At 55.9% G+C, this 21,718-nt stretch overlaps 6 protein-coding genes across 6 annotated transcripts; 4 read left to right on the top strand and 2 right to left on the bottom strand.

Moving 5' to 3' along the window:
• Positions 1 to 78: 78 nt before the first annotated feature.
• Positions 79 to 2,521, top strand: UMAG_00903 (uncharacterized protein; the record flags this gene model as incomplete). The annotated part of the gene is made up of 2 exons (XM_011388613.1): positions 79 to 2,189; positions 2,296 to 2,521. 2 exons carry the CDS (start codon positions 79 to 81, stop codon positions 2,519 to 2,521), a joined length of 2,337 nt encoding a protein of 778 aa, XP_011386915.1.
• Positions 2,522 to 3,482: 961 nt separating this feature from the next.
• UMAG_00902 (uncharacterized protein) lies at positions 3,483 to 6,785 on the top strand (the record flags this gene model as incomplete). Its single annotated transcript, XM_011388612.1, has 1 exon — positions 3,483 to 6,785. The coding sequence occupies one exon, from the start codon at positions 3,483 to 3,485 to the stop codon at positions 6,783 to 6,785; it is 3,303 nt and encodes a 1,100-aa protein (XP_011386914.1).
• A 155-nt stretch (positions 6,786 to 6,940) lies between these two features.
• UMAG_10614 (RNA methyltransferase) lies at positions 6,941 to 7,975 on the bottom strand (the record flags this gene model as incomplete). The annotated part of the gene is made up of 1 exon (XM_011389046.1): positions 6,941 to 7,975. One exon carries the CDS (start codon positions 7,973 to 7,975, stop codon positions 6,941 to 6,943), a length of 1,035 nt encoding a protein of 344 aa, XP_011387348.1.
• Positions 7,976 to 9,346: 1,371 nt separating this feature from the next.
• Positions 9,347 to 10,549, top strand: UMAG_10613 (uncharacterized protein; the record flags this gene model as incomplete). Its single annotated transcript, XM_011389045.1, has 1 exon — positions 9,347 to 10,549. One exon carries the CDS (start codon positions 9,347 to 9,349, stop codon positions 10,547 to 10,549), a length of 1,203 nt encoding a protein of 400 aa, XP_011387347.1.
• Positions 10,550 to 10,821: 272 nt separating this feature from the next.
• UMAG_12116 (uncharacterized protein) lies at positions 10,822 to 15,560 on the bottom strand (the record flags this gene model as incomplete). The annotated part of the gene is made up of 2 exons (XM_011389181.1): positions 10,822 to 14,643; positions 15,384 to 15,560. 2 exons carry the CDS (start codon positions 15,558 to 15,560, stop codon positions 10,822 to 10,824), a joined length of 3,999 nt encoding a protein of 1,332 aa, XP_011387483.1.
• A 3,522-nt stretch (positions 15,561 to 19,082) lies between these two features.
• Positions 19,083 to 21,665, top strand: UMAG_00898 (putative AAA family ATPase; the record flags this gene model as incomplete). Its single annotated transcript, XM_011388611.1, has 1 exon — positions 19,083 to 21,665. One exon carries the CDS (start codon positions 19,083 to 19,085, stop codon positions 21,663 to 21,665), a length of 2,583 nt encoding a protein of 860 aa, XP_011386913.1.
• Between the last annotated feature and the right edge of the window lie 53 nt (positions 21,666 to 21,718).

Raw genomic sequence — 21,718 nt, 5'->3', positions numbered from 1 at the left:
TACGCCTAGACCGCAGCAAACATCTGTGTTTCCCATAAACGTCCTAGTGCTACATCTCACCAACAGCATCCGCCCATCATGCCGTCGTCAAGAGCCTCTTCGGCGTCACCCACCAAGCTTGGCCACATGGCTTCGTCGCAGCGCTCCAACAATACCGGATCGGTTTCGCCCACCAAACCGTCGTCGGCAAGCGCATCGCGTGCCGGTACACCGTCGCTCTCGTCGATCGGCTCAGGAACAGATACACACGTCCGCGCGATTCCAGCTGGATGCCACCATCTCAGCTCACTGCTCAAATTGGACGCTGCTTGCAGCTCTACGTCTTTTACAAAAATCAAATCCGAACATGGCGACGAGACAAGACGTGACAGTTTCGACACACTTTCCGATACAACAAGGTCGTACTTGAAGCGGTACATTGCTGGACTGCGATGGGGAGGACAGATTCGGAGCGGGCATGTGAAGATGATGGACGACGACGAAAAGCAAGCCGAACTCGCCAAATGGAATCAAGAGGTGGCCGAGGCGAAAAAGTTGGGCCACCAAGTCAAGAAGCGGAGAAAACTCGACTATCCTCAATGTCACACATGTCACGCTGACATGCTACGACCTTTCATCTGCCTGGAATGTGCATTTACCGGCTGTTTCTCGTCCCCTGTACACGACGATCGCACCAAGCCGACACGCACTTCATCCGATAGCCATATAATTCAGCACCTGCAAGCCAAAAAGCATACGCTTGCGTTCGATCTCTTGTATGGCCACATCTACTGTGCCAGTTGCAAAGACTTTGTTCACGACGCGTTGCTCGAATCGATCCAACGACACGAGACTCGCCGCGTCAATGCCAACGTGATCGGCCAACAATTCGGTCCGAGAAAGACAACACTCGAATCGCTCTTCCCCCCTTCGGCTTCAGATGCAGCAGCAGCAATGGCCACATTCTACTCGACCGACACATCCAGCGTCACCTGCCGAGTACCCAGGGGACTCCGCAATATGGGCGCAACGTGCTATATGAATGTCATCATTCAGGCCTTCCTGCACAACCCGCTACTTCGCAATTACTTTTTATCCGATCGACACAATGCTTCGCTTTGCAATGGAGCCAAGACGTGCCTGGCTTGCGAGATGGACAAGATTTTTTCCGAGTTCTACTCGTCCGATCCAGGTGCACTGGCTGCTGGCCTCGGAACGGGAACGGGTACGACTGGTCCTGGCGCTTCAGCAACCACAGTTGCAGATGCGATGGTACGAGCTGCAAGCCAGAACGGCACCAATATCCCAGCAGCAAAGGGACCACATGGACCCATTTCGTTTCTGTACTGTGTCTGGGTAGATCAGGCGAGCAGCGAGCTCGGTCAGGCGGGTCAGCACGATGCACACGAACTGTTTATTTCAGCACTCAACTCGATCCACACTGCACTCACCAGTCGGGCACCGGAACGATCGTCGCTTCCATGGTTTGCATACGAACATTCGGACGCGCTGAATCTGCTGTTTGACCACTACGAAGGCAGTAGCGGTTCGGGGAATCAGTCCGAGGAGGAGGGAATGGGTGGCAACGGCGGTACGCCGATGGGGCTGGGTGCTCGAGGCAATGGAGGCGTGGCTGGATGCCCCTGCGTGGTGCATAGGACGTTTGCTGGCCAACTGCAGTCCGACGTTACGTGTCAAAGGTGTGGAAAGGTCAATACGACAAGAGATCCGATGCTTGACCTCAGCCTGGACGTGCGACCCGAATCGATGCGGCGCAAAGACGCCAACAGTGTGAATGCAATCGGCAACAACACAAAGACCAAGCTGTTGAATGGCAAGCCAGCCGCAGTACATGGCAATGGAGCAATAGAAGTGCAAGAGGAGCAGCATCTCACCATCTGCTTGCAACGATACTGCTCCGAGGAAAAGTTGGGCAACAACGACTACTCGTGTACGGGCTGCGGTGGAAGTGCGTCCGCAACAAAGCAGTTGAGCTTGTATCGATTACCTCCGGTATTGTGCATCCAGCTCAAGAGGTTCGAACACACGTCGTCGGCTGCCAAGATCGACACCAAGGTGCGATTCCCGCTCGTGTTGGACGTACGCCAGTTCTCGACCGCCGAGATACGCGCCCCTGTGGACGAGCTGAACCATGGCGACAGTGCAACATCGAACAAGCATACCACGTTGCTCGCCAACCCTGATCCAGAGTAAGTTAGCCTTGGCAATGCTGTCAGCATGCGACCGGACGCTTTTTTTAGTTTGATGCAGTTGACTGACGCGATTGTCATGATTGGTTGCGTGAATGTGCTACAGAGCGTACCTGTATGACTTGTTCACCGTGGTGGTGCACGAAGGATCGATGAACACGGGACACTATACCAACTTTTCTAAATGGAGAGGCAGCTGGTACCGCTTCGATGACGATAAGGTGCATGCTACGAGCGAGGCGCAGGTTTTGCAGGCGAGAGCGTACCAGCTGTGTTACAAGAGGAGGCTGTTGAAGAACATCATCAGTTCGAATGCTCACTCGAGCACATAGGCAAGCGGATACAGGCGGATGCTGTAGAGGATACAGAAGAGTGCTTTTCACCGTGATGATCGAAACGCAAGAATCAGGATGACATGAATCGCATACCAGTCACTCATGAATAGTCACGAGTCCGTGAGTGGTTCGTGTGTGTCCGTCACTGCTGTTGATGATGGCGGCAAGCTGGTCAATCGTGAATCACGAATGCTGATTCGCTTTGAGGATCGGGTAGAACGTACGAGATTTCACGATTTGCGATTCACTCGTGACTGATTTCGTGGTGCGTGGTTTTTGGATTTGGTTCTTCCCGACTGGTCAATCTGACGCAGCGGGATGACGCCAGCGTGCGACTTGCCCCGCAGCCGACGCATGTCACACCACTTTTCGCCGTCTCTGTGGCGCACAAGTGACACACTGGTGACTGGACACGCGGTTGCGCGACATGCAACTCGTGCCTCGTGCCTCGTGACTGTTGCGAGTATTCAGCGTCAGATGCAAAAGGTGGTCAAGGTTACATGGTGGCCTCTCATACCTCACGCCTTGGCTGGCTCACAGCTGCCTCGGCGAGGTGTAAGAGTTAGAGCTAGGGCTCCACGCTCGCGTGCCTTTTGTGTTCGTGATTCACGATTGCAAGTCTCGGAGTTAGCGTCGAGAGAATATTCTGGTAATCACGAAACACAACCACAATCACGAGTCCTGAATCCTGAATCCTCATTCTTGACCGCCAAGCATTCATGATTGACTTGCACGTTGCGACGTCTTCTGATCGCTACCGCCATAGTCTGCGGGACTCGTCCAAGAGCCTATCCCCAAGTGCTCCATTTGACTTCACACATAGATCGACGCATGAACACACACACCAACTCGAGCTGCAGCGACCTTCCACCCTACCGTGTACAGCTACGCTTGCTTGCATCTACACTTGTACCAACCAACTAGCAGATCGACGCCAGCACCAGCTCGAGATCTGAGAATGCCAGACCGACGACCGGCTGAAGCTAGCTCGGTACCGAGTGTGCACAGCTGCGCGCATCTTGGCACCCACACCATCCCTCACTCGGCCTCTGACCCGACGCAACTGACATCCACGCTATCCTCGACCACAACCATAGACCAAATACCACACAGCCCAACCGAATCGGATCGCGAATCGTGCAATCATCAACCTCCAAAACAGTCTAGCATGTCACCTCCCTCCCTCTCGCCATCTGAACAGCAAGCGTTCTCATCTCTCCGACCCACCGGCTCATCACAGCAGCCACAAGCTAGCACTCAACATCACACCGTCAATCAGCATGCTAACTCCAAACATGACTCTGAATCGAATCATTCCTCGATCCGCTCCCTACGTTCCTCAGCATCCGCCATCAAGAATCTACCCAGTACAGTCACCGAAACGCTCACTACAACCGTAGGTGCACCCGCGCGCACGCTGAATTCCATCAAGAACAAACTGCAATCGCCAAGCACAAGTCAAAAGAGCAAAAGCGACATCCCAAATTCGCTCGGCAGACTCGAGCACGACATGCAACAAAACCAACACGCACCCGGAAACTTGCAGCAATCACCGTCTCTTACGACAACGCACGAGACTCTGCCTGCGCAATCCAGCTCGTTCACCTCGCTGTTCAAAACCAAGTCAAAACGCTCCAAGAAGCAGCTTCCTGCTTTGAAGCAGCGTGCACCCCAGAGATCCATCTCTGCCAGTGCCAATCAGGCCGACATAGACATGCAAGACGAGGAAGAAGACCATGTGGTACAGCAGAGGATCTACGATCAGCAAAAGAGGTTGGAAGAGCTGGACGAACGGCAGACCATGGGCTTGCTACGCACACAGCAGGAAGCGGGTCTCGAGCCAATCCAGTGTCCGGACCAACCGACCAAGCCGTCCTGGCTGGTAGCGCTGCCGTTGTTTGGAGATGGCGCTGGATCGGCTCAGCAACGCGGCGACGCACAAGGAGAACAAGCGTGCTCCTCAAGAACAAGCAGTTTTCGACGCGGCAGCAGTCGTCGACGTGCAAAAGCTGACGAAAGCGACACGGACAACCGCACACACACAGGCGGCATCCGTCGATCCAATTCCGAGAAGCTCCCTGAACCGCGCGATTGCTCCCCTCCAGTTACACGATCTGCCTCTACATCTCGCGCAGCTCACACCAGAGTGCGCTCGCAAGCCACGCCCAGCCGGCGCAACAGCACGGGCCTGCACCTTCCTCGGCGACACTCGACCACGTGGACGTCCAAGCTGCGCACCCGGATCCCCATCAAAGAGTTTCCCTTGCAAGGCTCTGGACGCGAATCCGAGTTCAACCAGGAATGCCCGCTCTGGGCACGTCAACCGTGGAAGTACATGTACTTTTCCTACTTCGGCCTCAGCGTCGGCCTCTACCACCTGCCTCGATGGGCCATCTCGTCGATCCTCCCTTCACACCGTGGCCGCCCCGATTGGAGCTGGAAGAAGGCCACCATGGTCAAGCTCTTCCGCCACGGCACTAAGCTCACCTTCCGGACGCGCACCAATTTGGGTCGCGATCTGCAGAAGGAGGTGCCGCACAGCAAGACGGTGCGGTGCAAGTTCACCTGGGTCAACCCGGTTGCGCATGACGACGTGAGGGGCGAGTTGAGGAGGGCGATGCAGGTGCAGAAGGTCATGCCGCAAAGGACCTGTGGCTTCTGGTATGGAGAGGTGGGTAAGCAGCATCATGCTGCATCCGATTCGTGTCGTGCCAGGAAGCATGCATCCGGTCCAAGCTCGACCAACGCTAGCAGCACACCAAACCAGGAGCGTGAGTGTAAACGTGAAGAATGCGAGCGCGTGGATGCGATGCACGAGTCTGCGGCGAGTTTGCGCGCGGTTTCGCAGAGCAGTCATGGGTCGTCGGGCGTCGAGGCAAAGCGTGGAGTGGGTAGACCGGCGGAGCCTGGCGAGAAGGTACTGTACCACTTGCACGGTGGCGCGTACTGGATCGGCACGGCGCACGAAAAGGACGTAACGGCAGCGGTCAACACCGAGAGCCTGCGCTACATGGCCGAAATCTACCGAGCCAGAGAAGCTGCCAACGGCCAGACTGCGTCGCGATCCACGTCGTCCTCGACGTCATCGTCATCGTCCGCCTCTAACTCTTGCTCGGCTGGAGCTCGCTCGACAAGCGCGGGCAAGCTGCTGCGGTCGTTCAGTCTGGACTATCGGTTGTGCGTGCCTGGACGACCTCGCGCCGGCTCGTACCCGGCGGCTCTACTCGACGCACTGTCTGGCTACCTGTATTTGGTGCGCGAACTGAATTTCTCGCCTGAGAACATTATCATCGCTGGCGATTCTGCGGGTGGCAACCTGGCGCTCGCGCTCTGCCGGTACCTTCGCGACGAGGGTCCCTCGATTGCCGAGCAACCAGGTGCTTTGCTGCTCATGTCTCCGTGGGTAGACGTCTCTCGCTCGCACAGCGGACCGACAGGCGCCCCGAACCTGGATTCTACCGTCTATCTGAACCAAGACTCAGATATCATCAGCAACATGCTCGCCTTCCGAAACACGGCGGTCTCGGCGTTCTTGGGCGATCTGCCAGCGAGAGAGACGTATCGGAACCCGTACATCTCGCCGGTCTCGCTGCAGCTGCCGCTGGAACGCGGTGGCGAGGGCCCGCATTGGGGGTTCCATGGGTTTCCGAAGAAGATCTACATCACCACTGGATCCGCCGAGATCTCGTACGACCAACATCTGACGTTGGCACATCGTTTGGCCGAGGGCACAATCAAGGCTAGACCCGTATATGCGGGAGATCGGTTGAGCGCAGGTTGCAATGCCAGGGAGATGGCCGAGAGGAGGGCTAGGCCGAGACCGAAGGAGATCCTGGATGCAGACCAGGCGCAGATTGGCGAGACGCCGGCGGACGAGTTGCAAGGTATGCAGTTGGGCGTAGAGCCAGAGCGAGGCGAGCAGTTTGCGACCAAGGTGGTGGATGGCGAGCCTAGACCGGGTAACACAAGGCGCGGCTTGCACAGCAGAGACACCACGCTGCTGGGTGAGAATGGTGAAGCGACCAACGACGGAACGCTCGAACCGGCGCCACAGCCATGGCAAGCTAGTTCAGCAGCGGCAGCAGCAGCCAAGACACGGCTGCACGCAGTACCACCACCCGAGCCAGCAGAAAAGGAAGACCGCCAAGTGATCCTTGACGAGGTCAAGGACGCTGTTCACGACTACCTGCTGTTCAAATGGTTTGAGCCCGAACGCTCATCGACCTGGAGGAGGATCGCACAGTGGATCGATGGGGTGTAAACATTGGTTGTCGCACTCGTGTAGCGAGTGCTGCAGTAAAAATACAGAGCTTGATAGAAGCATGCGTGAGGATCGGGGATCGCGTGGGTCATGGATGCAGATGGCAGCAGCGCATGTGGAGCTGTGCAAGTGTGATGGCAATGCGATGCCGAGGATCATGTTTGGCGCCAATCGTCTGTGCTGTCGTCCCAATCGGTGGCTAGAGCGCCGTAGTAAGCGGTGAGGCTGGAGAGTTTTCTGCCGTGGTCTACGTACTGATACTCGACTTTGAGGTTGTTGTTGTGGTTGACATTTTGGGTGGTGCTGCTTGCAAGTTTGCAGGGTCGGTCGAGCTGTAGGGCGAGGTGTGAGAGTTGTTGAAGCGACGTGTTTCGTGGTAGGTAGTAGGCGATGTTGGTGGTATGAAATGCTTGGCAGACTCGAGAGAAGAGGGTGGCGCCGTCGACGGGCTGGATCGAGGTGAGCGAGTAGGATGTCGATGTTGAAGTGGTATCTGGGTTCTGGTCGGTGGTGGTGGGCTGAGCGTAGTCGATTCCACCCCAGGGTGGTGAGAGAAACACGGCATGTACCGCGTCTAGATCGCTCGATTTGATGCCATTCCACACTTGCTCGTCCTGCTGATGGCTGATGCTGGGGCTTTGCTTTCTCCACGTAAGGAGCGTGTCGAGCAGTTGCAGACTATCGCCGTGGATGAAAAGAATCCGATCTTTGACGCCATACACCTCGGCGTTCCATTGAGCCATGTTCAACTTGAGCTCGTCGAGCTCGACGGCGATTACCTTGGCACACGTCATTGCGAACTGGATCGCATTACCCCCTGCGCCTGTGAAGAGGTCCACGATGACGCCGTCGGTGGCGCATCGTTTGGCGATACGGAAAGCAACGCTCTCGGGTGTGACAGAGTACCACGATTGTTCGTCGAGCAGACATCCGGACGAGTACAGCGAAAACAGCGAGTGTCGATGACGCCAGTATTTCAAAAGTTTGGGTGGAAATGCGGACGGGTGCACGAGAGAGTGTGGCAGAAGCGAGCGGTATAGCGATTGCGAAGACGCCGGGAAGGATGCGAGGTCGAGGTCCGGATGATAGGCGCTGAGGTTGAGGTGTTTCGAGGGGGAAGATGAGGTGTGATCGGTGTCGAGGTGTTGGACCGAAGCGCCGGTTGAGGTACGTTTGCGCTTTTTGGGCATCCTGTGACTCGACTCTGACGTCGCTTGGCTTTTGTTACTTCAGGCCAGACAGCAACAAGGTGGGTTGAGGATGATGGTGATGCGCAGTCGAGCCAACTAGGAACGACGTTGGACCCTGAAACACGAATTCCAAATGGGGAATCCTGAACCGAGAATTACGGAATCGTGAATCAGCCAGAGCTGGTGTGGCACGCGTGGCAGTCACGAGTGACGAGTGGCAACAAGACAACTGTGATAAGAGCCGGTCTTACAGTTTTCATGCAATTTTCGAGTTGGCGCTTGAATAGGCAGGTGTTAGCCAGTAAGCCAATCGTCAATGGTGAATGAGGTGCCCCTATCCATAATTCACGATTCACGATTCGAGATTAGGACGGATCGTGAGTCGTGGGTGGGTTCGTGGTTTGTTTGGTGTTTATTCACGATTACGACTCACGAACCGGTTCACTCGGCTGAGTCGCTCGCGCGTCAGTGGAAATGCGCAATTTTGGGCTGAAATCGTGAATCAAATCACGAATCACGAATGAGGTTAGAAAAATCAATTTACATTCACGATTCGTGATTCACGATTCTGCGATCCACAACCACAACCACAACCACAACCACGTTACTGAAAATGTTTACGTAGACAAAGAGCAGAGCAGAGCACAGCAAAGCGAGGCGAGACAAGTTGAGAGGGCAGACAGATGTCACAGTCACGAGTTGTTCGAGTAGGCGTGAGCTCCTATTTGTGATTCTGCGCATTCGTGAATCTAGTGCGGCTGGCGGCTCTCTTTTCAGTTGTGAAGGTTTGTCTTTGATTTGGCGGCTGCATTTGCTGCTGGCTGACGCTGGCTGACGCTGGCTGACGCTGGCTGACGCTGAATGCATGCAGGCTGGCAGAATTGACCCCTCTCCAACTCTAACGTGCCACAGCCGAGAGACCAACACCTCGAGAGTCTTTGGCTCGCTCGCTCGCTCGCTCCCTCCCCCGCTCGTCCTTTTCGATCCTCCTCGATTCGGTCAAGCTTTCCTCCAGCCCATCACTTGTCGACCTGTTCGTGATTACGATTTCTTCCTCATCTTGACTCTGCTGCTACCCACTCGACGCACCACTTGCCCGTCACGCTTTCGTAGTGCCTCTGCGTTTTCGCCAGTTTCCATCCATTGGAATCGTCTTCGGAGATCATTCGCCATCACGCAGCTCTGCCTTCTTCTCCCCCACACCTTCCGAATCCAAATTCTCACTCATTCTCTTGGCTGTCTAGCTGTGAGCATCGACGGGAGCTCCCAACATTTTCCGCATACCCCGTCCTACATCGCTGTCCTACATCGCTGTCCTACATCGCTGTCCTACATCGCTGTCTCTTGTTCGACGCCGTTTAGATGCCCCCGATGAACTTTATCTTCAAGTCCAAGTCGCGTACGCCACAGGAGCTCGTTCGTCATCTGCGCGACACCATCCTCCGTCTTGACTCGGTATCCCAACTTGGCGGTAGCAACTCGTCCAACTCGCTGCACAACCACTATTCCAACGGCGCCTCTTGCTCGTCGTCGTCGTCGTCCGCCGCTTCGACCGCCATTGGCTCGTCGGCTATCACGTCTTCCAACTCTTCCGCAAGTAGCTCTTCCTCCGAAGCCAAACGAAAAGCCGTCGATGATATCTCCAAGACGCTCTGCCAGATCAAAGCGATCCTGTTTGGCGATGGAGATGCTGATCCGCAGCCCGAACTCGTCGCGCAACTGGCACAGGAAGTGTACTCGCACCATGTTCTTCAACTGCTTGTAGCGCACATTGCCAAGTTCGAATTCGAGGCGAAAAAGGACGTCTCGCAGATCTTCAACGTCTTGCTTCGAAGGCAGATCGGTAGCCGTTCGCCCACGGTAGAGTACCTCGCCACACGACCCGACGTCATCTTTCTCGCGTTGCGAGGTTACGAAAACCCTGACGTGGCGCTCAACACGGGCATGATCCTACGCGAGATGTTGCGACACGAAGCACTCGCCAAGATCCTTCTGTACAGCGATCGGTTCTACACGTTCCCAGACTACATTGAAACGACTACGTTTGGGATCTCGTGCGATGCGTTTTCGAATTTCAAAGAAACGCTGACACGCCACAAATCCATGGTGGCCTCGTATCTCGAGTCCAACTACGATCGCTTCTTTGCTACGTACACAACGCTTCTGCAATCGCCCAACTATGTGACTAAGCGCCAATCGCTCAAGCTGCTAGGTGAGATTCTACTGGACCGCACCAACTTTAGCGTCATGACGCGCTACATTTCGAGCGACGAGAATCTCAAGATGATGATGAACCTGCTGCGCGATCGAAGCAAAAACATCCAGTTCGAGGCGTTCCACGTTTTCAAGGTATTTGTAGCCAATCCAAAGAAACCTGCTTCGATCGAGAACATCCTCAGGCGCAACAGCGAGCGTCTGGTCAAGTTCCTCTCCGACTTCCACAACGACAAGGACGACGAGCAGTTCGTCGATGAAAAACAGTACGTCCTGCAGATCATCGATGCAACTGCAAAGTCGCACCCGCCTCCTCCAGGCAGCGCCTCCCACGGCGCCGCCCCCATCGGCGCAAAATAACCCATCCTCTTATCGTTCCTCTCCAATCCTCCCACTCGCTACCGTCCCAATCATCACAGCCCCTCATCCCGACTGTGCAATCCGAGCTCGTGTCTCGCTAGCCTCGCTAGCCTCGATCTGTGCATTCCTGCCCGCCAACTGACTGTGCACACTCGTCAACACACCCATCATAATCTCTATCACCGACTTGGATCCAGCACTGGTATTGCAAATCGCCACTCTGGCTGACAACGCACGCGCACAACGATCACCGGTCTGATTTGCATGTATACTCACCCACTCGCAATGAGAGCATACAGTTCATCGCCCAGTACACCGTCCAATTCGTTGGTCCCCAGAATCTCCAATACGCCCTCTTCGTCGTTGAGCAACAACCCAATCTGCCTCTTGCCCACCGTACTAGCTGGTGCCGCACCCGTGCCATCGCTCAGCCCAAACCCGAGCAGTGCCGGTGCGCCAAACATGTCATTCCCCTCTGAAATCAACCGAAGCGCTTCCACCAGTCTCCTGCACAGCACCGAAAACGGGTTTCGTGAAAAGTCCGGTGTCGCCCTCGACAGCTTCTTGACGATCCGCAGCACGATCCCCGACAGACCGGGGATGCGACGCAGTCGCAACTTGACCGTGGGTGGCGAGAGGAACGCCAGGTTGTACAGGCACATGCAAAGCCGTTCGCAATATCCCAAGCGATGTTCCGTGTTGAGCACTTGAAAGTCGGATTCCGTCATGGGCAGCATCTTGACCAATTCCCATACCAGCCGTTCCAGGTCAGCGCCACGGATAAGTGCGCCAAGCACTTCTCGGTTCTCGTCTGGCAGCGCTAGCTTCGACAGAGCATCCAGCGCCAGGTCGGCGTGGTACGGAGTCCGTCGCATCACAGCCGGCGCAGGAGCGCCCGCCGGAAGAGTAGCTGCGATCTCGGCGACTTCGGCTGCTTGATCCATTTCTTCCACTGCTCCCGCTTCCAGGATGAACGATGCCAGCAGCTCAAACAGCGCTCGCACCGTCACTGCATCCTGATCGCGAAACGCGAGCGCCTCGCCCGCCAAGTTGGATACGATCACCAGCACCTCTTTGCGTACGCGAAGCGCTTCCATCGTTGTGAAGACCGTTTCTGGGCTATCCGCTTCCGCCTCTGCATTGTCCGCTTCGTTGCCATCGTCGTCGTCGTCGTGAGATGCTCGTACACGTTCGGCATCGCTCTGACAAAGCCTCGCCAGCACTTGCAGTAATTTCGGACTATGGTTAAAGAAAAACATATTTTCGGGCATCGCGCTGAAGTTTTTCAGGATCGTCAGTATTGTCAAAGCCGTCGCTGCTTTGTGCTCTGTCGATCTCTCTTGCTCCGATTCCACGCCCATGGTTGAGATGGTGGCGTCGGACGCGTCGTGGCTCGAGGCTGCTGATGAGAACCCAGCGAGCGAGTCGACCTCGCTGCTTCCGTTGAGCACGCTTCCTGCCAACGACCGCGAGCGCGCCGTTTTTCTCCGCCTCCAGATCTTGAGCTCTGCTTCCTCTTCGGCTGCTGCCGCGATCCAATCGCGATAGGTAGGCATCGAGTCGAGGCCTCCTTGATGGCGCTGACGTTTGCTTCGGCGGCGCGCAGATTCGGCGTGTGCGCCATTTTGCAGCAGCAACGCCATATCCAGACTCGATTGCCTATCAGCGTCTGGCTTGGACTGGAAACTGGTCTCCTCGAGCAAGTCCAGAAGCTCTTCCAGCAAGTCTTCGCAAGACGCCAATCCAATTTGGAAATTGTGCGCAGCGCCCACGCCCGCTGACAAGATCAACAGAGTGTTGAGCGCGTATGACACCTCAAAGTCGAGACGCGATCGCAACGACATGATCAGCCCTTGCACGTCCACCAGACCCAATTCGCGCAACGTCCTCGGACAGCCTCGTGTCACCATCGCTGGTGCATACTGCGATTCTACCAGAGAAAGATCCCATCCTCCGTGACTTTGGACCTCGCGACGCATCGGAAGATATTCGATCTTGTGCTTCTGTGGAGGAGCGGGTGGACCGATTGGTTGCAATGTCCCGGGAATCACCTTCTTCTCTGGCTGCGAAGGCGATGCAATTGGAGCTGAAGGCGCTCCGACCGGCGGCTGACCCATCGCTCCAGAACTGCCTGTTTTCTCGCCGAGCTGTGGCATAGGCGGTTTCACATCGACGCCGGCACTCGCTGGCAAGGGTGTCGACAGGCTAACGTCAGTCTTTTTGCGCTTTCTCTTTGGCTGCTTGGGCTCCAGTTTGGATGTAGTGATGGGCGTTTTTGGACCTGCACCGTTTGCAGCTTGGGATTTTGTCGGAGAAGGCGGCATGCCCGTGGGTGGCTGCGATGGCCATGTTGGTACACCATCCGAGCCAGACTGACCCGCAGACGGCGCTTGCTGCTGGGATTGATGCTGCTGCTGCTGCTGCTGCTGCGTGAGCATCGCCGCAGGATCGTTGAACAAGCCTGGTGCTGCTCCTGGCATAGTTCCCGGAAGGCCCTGATTCGGAGCTGGGGAAGCCTGAGCGGGCGTTGCACGTTGTGTTGCGCCTGGCGAGAGCTGGGACTGATTCATTGCCGGCACTACAGGGAAGCCTTGGGGAACGTTGGGCATCCCGGAAGCAAGCTGTTGTTGTTGATGTGGCAACTGCTGTTGCTGGACCTGCGACACGTCATTCGATAAGCCGACATGTGGTTGATGCTGTTGCTGTTGTTGTTGCTGCTGCTGCTGCTGTTGCTGTTGTTGTTGTTGTTGCTGCTGCTGCGGCTTAACCATCATCTGGCGTGTAGCCTGCTGCATGGCAACAAAGCGTTCGCGTGCCTGTTGGGATGTGATGCGACCTGTGGCAACGAGATGTTGCAGTTGAAGCATCTGCTGATGCAAGTTGGCCGGCAGATTTGTAGGGGTGATCTGTGCGGGCATGCCAGGTCGATTCGGGCCAGGCTGTCCTACCTGCTGCTGCTGGAACTGCTGTTGTTGTTGCTGTTGTTGCTGCTGCTGCGGCGGCGGCGGCGGAGCATGCTGTTGCTGTTGTGGTGTCTGTGGCTGTTGACTACGTTGCTGCTGCATCTGTTGCGGCTGTGTATTTCCAGCGGACTGTGACTGCGATGTTTGCAAGTTGGGATCTGTCGAGTTTGCGTTGGGACCAGAAGCAGCTGGAGAATCGGTAGCTACACTCTGGCCGCTCGGTTGACGTTGCGGCATGCGCGACTGCCAAAACTGCTCGAATGCCGAGAGGCGATCTCGATAAAAGGCAGACAGCCGGTCGGGAACCTCGCCGGGACTTGGCACAGCATCTGGTGCCGACTGGGTGCCATCCGGTGGACCAACTTTAAGGCCAAGACGACTAGCGATGACGGCCCAGAATCCAGGGATCTGCGCAGCGCGCTGGGAGCCTCCCGACTGGATGACGGCAGCAAAGAGCGCTTGCAACTCGACCGTCTTGGTGTCGCCTGGTAAGTTGGATGAGGCAGGACCTACGAAACTGAGCGACAGCTGTGGAGGGAAGGGCGTTCCGCGTTGTTGCATGAAGCCGCGCACTGTGGCGACAAAGTCTCGTTTGGCAACGGGAGCACCACCGGCGGATTGTGCCGAGGGGCTCGGGGCTGAGATTTGTGCTGGATTGAAGCCCTGCTGCTGAGGTTGCGCTTGCGGTGTTTGCATCTGTTGTGAATGCATGCCTGGCTGACCGAAAGGCGACTGTTGTTGTGATGATTGCTGCTGCTGGAGCGGGTTGATTTCATTCTGCTGTGACGCGCCATAATTGGGATCCATGCCGAGTCCGTTCATGGCTTGCTGGGGTTGTATTTGGGCGAGTTGAGCCGCATTGAGACCTTGCATCATGGCGTTTTGCTGCTGCTGCTGTTGCTGTTGCTGTTGCGGTAGCATGCCCATCTGACCTGGTTGCTGAGGTTGATTGAGCTGCGCGCCCTGAGGAATGTGGGCGCCCATAGACTGTATGGCTGACTGCTCCATTATCTGCAAGCGCTTGAGCTGCGACGCGAGGTGTTGCTGCGCACTGGTCTTGGTGGGTCCGTCAGGCTGACTCGAAATCACAGCCCATTGGCGCTGGAGCGCGGCTATGTTGCCGCGTATTGACTGGAGCATCGCGGTCATGATGTAGAGCGCGGGTGTCGAACGACGACGCGTGAGGGTGACGAGAGCGAAAAGAACGTGTAAGAAGGAATCGAGATGGGTAGGAAAAGAAAGTCAGCGCCCGATCGCCTTGCGCGATGGCTGGAGTCAAGGTCACGAAGACAAAGGGACAGCTAGCATCCACGGCCTGTGTACACTCGCAGCGACACGACGGCGTCGTGACGGTCACCAAGGCTGCCGGATTGGATTAGATGAGAGAGGCTGCGTGACCACTGGCGCCAAAGGAGCGTGGCACGAAAGGCAGCGTGTGTTGGCCGAGACGTGCGGACCGAGGCGAAGGCAGCGGTAAAGGCGACACGATGAGGGGAGAGGGACGGAACACGGGGAATGACGAGAAAGAGGCCCCGGCGGCTAGAAGACCGAAAGATGCGTGCGAGATGATGGAAGGGCGACTGGGCGAGACAAAAGAGACTGTGCCAAAGCCTAACGAGACGCGCGACGAGGCGTTTCCCAAGGCCGATCCGCGCTCAGATTTCGAGAGGCAACCGACCGATTCCATCTCGAATCGAACCAGATGGACGCCAAAATCGCACAATTTTGACGCGACATGAAAAGTGGCCCATCGCTACAGATCGGGGTCGATCGGGCTATCATCCACCTCTTTGCTCGTTTGACCCAACTGCGACTCGACAGCCTTACGCTTTCAACGGAACGAGACGGTTGGAGATCGTTCTGAGACTTACCTGAACCATGTGTGCTGCGTTCTGCAGCTGAGAACCCATGTTGCTGGAATCGCTGACGGTGGGCATGCCCATCTGAGCTGAGGCCGCAGAGATGGCGTTCGGCTCAAGACCCACATTGAAGCTTTGCTGTTGTGCCTGTGGAAAGCCAAGGGGGAATTGCATACCCTGCGGATTCATGTTACCACAGAGCTAGCTTAGCAGATGTGCAATACTGAGTACAGACACCTCGTGGTCCCACGATGGAGCCGGCTCCTATGGCTAAGTAGCCTTTAAGACCGAAAAGAGGATGGACGAGGTTATGTCAGCAGGAGCGCTTCTGGAAATGTGCGGACATTGTGTGGTAAAACGTGTCAAGACTAGACGACCGGTACCACGCCGATTAGCAAGAGATGCAACATGACACGCTATGCCGCGTGCAAGCGGACGGGTGGTGGACGATATGGCAAAGCAAAGATACCAAGAGTCTCATGGAATGTGTGCGACGGCGACGCAAAAGAGCAGTTGCAGGCTTCTTCAGAGACAGGAGACATGGCATGGCATGGTGGACAGGCAGCGATTGGTACGCGAGTTCCGTACCGCTATGACAAAAGTCTAATGCACGTGGGAGCGATTGTCGGCATGCTAATGCAGCACGTCGGCGACGGCGACTGTCGGTCATGAGCGGATCATGCTAGCGAGAGCGGGAATAGCGGCAACTAACCTGGGCTGCCGACCGTGACCCGGATATGGACAAACGCAGGATGACGGCAGGTGGCGCACGCAAGCGGACAGGCTGCCAGTACGAGCTGGGCCGTTGAGTTGCGAGAGGAACGACGTCAATCAGAAGAGGGGTGGAAGCAGGCCGCTGGAGCGGAGACGAGCATGTGTGGACATTTGGGTGCATGGCAAGCACGGGCAGCTGATCAACAAGGGGCAGTTGCCCATGTGGGTTGCATGACCGGCGGAAAGCTCACGAGGCACAAAGTCGGACCGAGGGAATGCGGACGGTGTGGTTGACACGACATGGAGATGGGGCGCAGGCAGACAGTCGGGATGTAGGGCACGGACGGAGGCAACAGGAGCGACAGGAGCGAGGGGTGGCGGGACGGAACAAGTGTGGAACAATGCAAGCGAGCCTAACCAAGCTTCGGAAGCTTGAGACGATGATGAATACGTACCGCAAAGGCAATCGAGGCGGAGAGATGCAGCCGCCACAACGCGAACCGGGACGGCGGCGCTGATGGTCAACAGAGCCACTCGTGACGCACGGCGATCTACAAAGGATGCAGGATGCCGTCGTCGCGTTGACGGGCGAGGGCAGCCGGGCTTAGGTATGAAGGCAGAAGGGGGCGGGTAGGGGCGGGTAAATGGGGCAGGGATATGGCGAGATGGTGACGATCCCTCAAATCAAGCTCTACAATGTCAAGAATGCGAGCCAAGGCGAAAGCGACGATAGAGCGACGAGATGAGATGAGTTCGGATCGAGACGAGACAAGACCACTTGAGACGAATGTGCGTGCAAAAGCGTCGGTCAGTCATAGCGCGCGCGCGCGCGCGTGCGCCGAGGCAGCTAGGCAGCTAGACCGCTAGGCTCTAAAAAGAAATGAAATCGGTCTCCTCTTTGGCGCGTGTAGTTTACTGATTCACGATTCGTGATTCGTGATTCGTGATTCGTGATTGCGTCGAAATTTGCAGACGAAATCCACTGATCACGAATCAAACGAAAACGCCGCTCAATCCTCAATCGCCAACGGCCAACGGCCAATCGCAACATCCGTAATCGCTGTAGACATGCCAAGAGCTGAGTCGCCCTACTTGACTCGTCTCGGTCAAAGGCGTGCAAGCGCGACCATTCGAAAAATCGGGCGGACATAAGCACCGCCGTTCCCATCATCGCATCACATGACAGTGTAGACGAGTGTCGGCACGTTCGGTAGCCAGCCATGATTTGCAAACTGTGCGGTCCCTGCAGAGGACATGATGATTGCAGATGCACAGCTGACTGGACGCTGTCACCATTTACAAGCGGCTCACAGCGATCGGATTGGAGTTTTTATTTAAAAATAAGTTAGCCTAAAAACGACCAGCGCCTGCTGTCAGCATAAGATCGAGCTGAAAGAAGGCTGAAAGAAGACAGACGACGACAACAGCAACGACCTCGTCAAAGCATGCACGCACGCTTATCCACTTTTAAAGCCAGCCGAGCCGCTTGGCCACCTCGTCGGCTTGACCGTCTGGCGCTGCCTCCTTAGATGCGATTCCATCAACGCAAGCCACCATGCCGGATGTCGGAGTGATGCCGCGACAGTGTTCATAAGGAGATTCAGTTCGGGTTGCCTACTGGACATCGCCGTCCGTGTGGTTGTCTACGTTGCCGACTCAAACCCGGCAGGCGAAGCAGACAGGCGGATGTTTGTGTGCGATCACAACCCTGTTCGCTTGGGGGGCATGCGGGCAGAAAAAGCGAAGCAGTAACTAACTTAGGAAGCTGATTCGTGTCTGTTCCTGGACGAGTTCGGACACGCCGTGCCATGGTTGACGTGGGATCTCTGCCCGCCTCGGCCAGCTTCCGAACAAAAAAAAGGTTCAGTAAAGTAACGTTAGGATGGACGTTGCTGATTGTATTGTCTCGGCCCCGCCGCTCGCCCTCACGCTCTAGCGCGAAAATAGTTGCAACGAGAAGCGTCTTTCTCAGCTTGCCCTCGTGCCGAACGGTCGAACACGGTCCACAAGTAAGGACACTACGACTGAGCACGACAAGAAGCATTCACGCCTCGAACGCTGCGGCAATTGTGCACTTAAAAGCTCGGATGGACGAACGAAGCCCATCTTGTACTGAGTTACTGCACTCGAGATTTTCGTACTCCGTCACCTCCCGCGGATGTCATCGTTCCTCCAACTTAGTTAACCGCACTCGTCACCGCGAGCGTTTCTCTTTGCTGCCTCGATGCAAACGAGTCGACGTCTAATCATCTGGCCGTCTGGCCGTAGTCTGACCGTGGTCGTTCATATGATACCAATGCATGATGCACCAAGTTCGCTTGAGATCTGAGCCAATAAAGCATCACCAGCCTGAGGTTGATCTGTTGTTTAGCATAAAATGGTATCCTTCTTTTTACCATATTTTCTTCAAGGTCCTCTGATCATCTCTAGCATTCATACGCTGTTGCAGCAGGCGTGAGATGCCAAGCAACTACCATCCACTGTAAAGGTCGACCAGCACTGGCATTGCGCCCTTGCTTTACCAGACCTTTCACCGCGAAGCCTTGTAGTAGCTAGATAGCTGTTGATCATGGACAACTTCAAAGATAAGTACAGGTCAAGCCATCGGGCGAATCGGAAAGCGATCAGACTCCCGATGTGAATCCAAGTGAGATTTGCACGAAAGGGTGATCTGACTCTGACTTTTGCTGACCTGAAAATCACATAATTGACGCGCCATACGAATCCACTTTGAGTCGCCGTTCTCCACCCAAGTCAGGCGAAGCTCAGTTGGTCAGTCACGAGTAGCAGGCGAGCAAAGGTCCGGATCTGATCCACCAGCATCTTTGTATACTTGCCTCCCATTCACCCACATACAGTGTTGGCACCTATCTGCATCAACCGGTTCATACACAGTACACTGGATCCTTACTCTCTCTTCCGTTCAAATTACATCGCGCACATCGCCCAATTCCGTCACCCCATTGCAACAGAGCCCTCTTTTACATACGTAGGGCCATGCTGCGCTCGTTTAGATCGCGGTCAGCGACAGGGCGTTTCGGCTTCGCAGCCTCTCGCCTTACGCAACCGCTTGCAGCTTCGATACCTTCGCCATCAGCTGCCTACCGTTCCTTGACGAGCTTCTCAGCATCAAGGCCTCAACCAGCTTCTGCTTCTGTGCTTTCATCTCCGAAACTCTCGTTTCTAACGCCAAAGCTCCAGCTCCGCCACTATGCCACTCCGGCTGAAGATGGTAACAAGAAGAACCGTTCTGCAAAGGAGCACGACGAAGATGATCAGAAACAGAAAGAGTTTGAAGAATCTGTAGAGCGTGGCCTTAAGGAGGCTCGTCAGGGCAAAGCCAGCGCCGGTCTTCCCCAGAACCTCAAGCAATTCTTTGAGAGTGGCGACAAGAAGCCTACTTCGAGCAAGAGCAACAAAGAGTCGGAGACAGAAGAAGACGACGTTGCCGAGAGGAACAAGAGCAAGTCCGAAAAATCGTCTGGTGCCAACAGCTCTAGTGGTGGCGGAGGCGGACCCAACGGCCAATTCACCGAGATCCGCATCAACGCCAACACCATCCTCGCAACCATTGTTTCCACCTACCTCTTCTACCGACTTACATCGCCTGACCAACCCAGTCGTGAGATCACGTGGCAGGAGTTCCGTACCGCCTTCCTCGACAAGGGCCTCGTAGATCGCCTTGTGGTTGTCAACCGATCCAAGGTCAAGGTCTACCTCCACTCGAATGCTACCGGGTCCCTCTATCCATCTCCCAACGGAGGCTCTAGCACTCCTGCTAGCGGAAGTGGTCACGCCGCCTACTGGTTTAGCGTCGGCAGCGTCGAAGCCTTTGAACGACGTCTCGACGAGGCTCAGCGCGAGCTCGAGATTCCCGCCAACGAGAGAATCCCCGTGGCCTACCACGAAGAGATTTCGACCGCATCGACACTGCTCCACTTTGCCCCTACGTTGCTGATTGCCGGTCTTCTGTTCTGGATGTCGCGACGAGCTGCCGGTGGCGCCATGGGCGGCGGCGGCGGTGGTGGACCGGGCGGAATCTTTGGTATCGGCAAGTCGAGGGCCAAGATGTTCAACCAAGAGACAGACGTCAAGACCAAGTTCAAGAATGTCGCCGGCATGGATGAGGCCAAAGAAGAGATCATGGAGTTTGTCAACTTCCTCAAGAAGCCCGAAAAGTACGAGAAGCTAGGCGCCAAGATCCCGCGTGGTGCTATTCTCTCGGGTCCTCCCGGTACCGGTAAGACGCTGCTGGCCAAGGCGACTGCTGGTGAGGCTGGTGTGCCTTTCCTGTCCGTCTCGGGTTCCGAGTTTGTCGAGATGTTTGTTGGTGTCGGTCCCAGCCGAGTGCGAGACATGTTTGCTAACGCCAAGAAGCACGCGCCCTGTATCATCTTCATCGACGAGATCGATGCCATCGGCAAGAGCCGCGGCAAAGGTGGCAACTTTGGTGGCAACGACGAACGAGAGTCGACGCTCAACGAGTTGCTCGTTCAAATGGACGGTTTCGGTACCGAGGAGCATGTCGTTGTGCTTGCCGGTACTAACCGACCGGACGTGCTCGATGCTGCGCTTATGCGTCCCGGTCGATTCGATCGTCACATTGCTATTGACCGACCTGATATTTCTGGTCGAAAGGATATCTTCCTGGTCCACCTTAAGCCCCTTACCCTCCACTCTTCCACGGACCGCGATCTTCTGGCTGAAAAGCTCAGCACGCTCACTCCCGGATTTAGCGGTGCTGATGTTGCCAACGTCTGCAACGAAGCTGCGCTGATCGCAGCACGCGGCGGCGCCGACTCGATCGAGGAGCATCATTTTGAGATGGCCATCGAGCGAGTGATTGCTGGTCTCGAAAAGAAGTCGCGTGTGCTTTCGCCCGAGGAGAAGAAGACTGTCGCTTACCACGAGGCAGGTCACGCCGTCTGCGGCTGGTTCCTCGAGCACGCCGATCCCTTGCTCAAGGTCTCAATCATCCCACGTGGCGTCGGTGCGCTCGGCTATGCTCAGTACTTGCCCAAGGAGCGCTACCTCTTTTCGACCGAACAGCTGCTCGACCGCATGTGCATGACGTTGGGTGGGCGGGTTTCTGAAGAAATCTTCTTCACCACCATCACCACCGGTGCTCAGGACGATCTTTCCAAAATTACGCGCATGGCGTTCGAGATTTGCGCATCGTACGGAATGAACAAGGAGCTCGGCCCGGTCTCGTACCGCACCGAGCAGGAGTCGATGCACAAGCCGTATTCGGAACGCACGGGTGAAATGCTGGATTTCGAGGTACGCAAGATGGTCGCTGAGGCGCACAAGCGTACGACACAGCTGCTGCAGGACCACAAGGCAGATGTTGAGAAGGTCGCGCAGCTGCTGCTCGAGAAGGAGGTCATCACAAGGGAGGATATGAGGAACTTGTTGGGCGCAAGGCCGTTCAGTCATGCAGACGAGGCGGATCAGTACTTGGACAAGAAGGGTAGGTTGAAGAGAAAGGGCGAGGTCAGTGCTCCTCCCCCGCCGCCCGAGGAAATCCCCAGTCCAGGACTTGCTACCAAGGCGCTCAACGACGACCAAACAAAGCTTTGAGCTGCTAGCGTCCAACGCAGATATAGCATCACCACCATTCTTTCTTCACTCAG

This window comes from Mycosarcoma maydis, chromosome 2, assembly GCF_000328475.2.
Source record: "Mycosarcoma maydis chromosome 2, whole genome shotgun sequence".
Taxonomy (NCBI): Eukaryota; Fungi; Basidiomycota; class Ustilaginomycetes; order Ustilaginales; genus Mycosarcoma; species Mycosarcoma maydis.
This window is presented reverse-complemented; position numbering and strand designations above follow the sequence as displayed.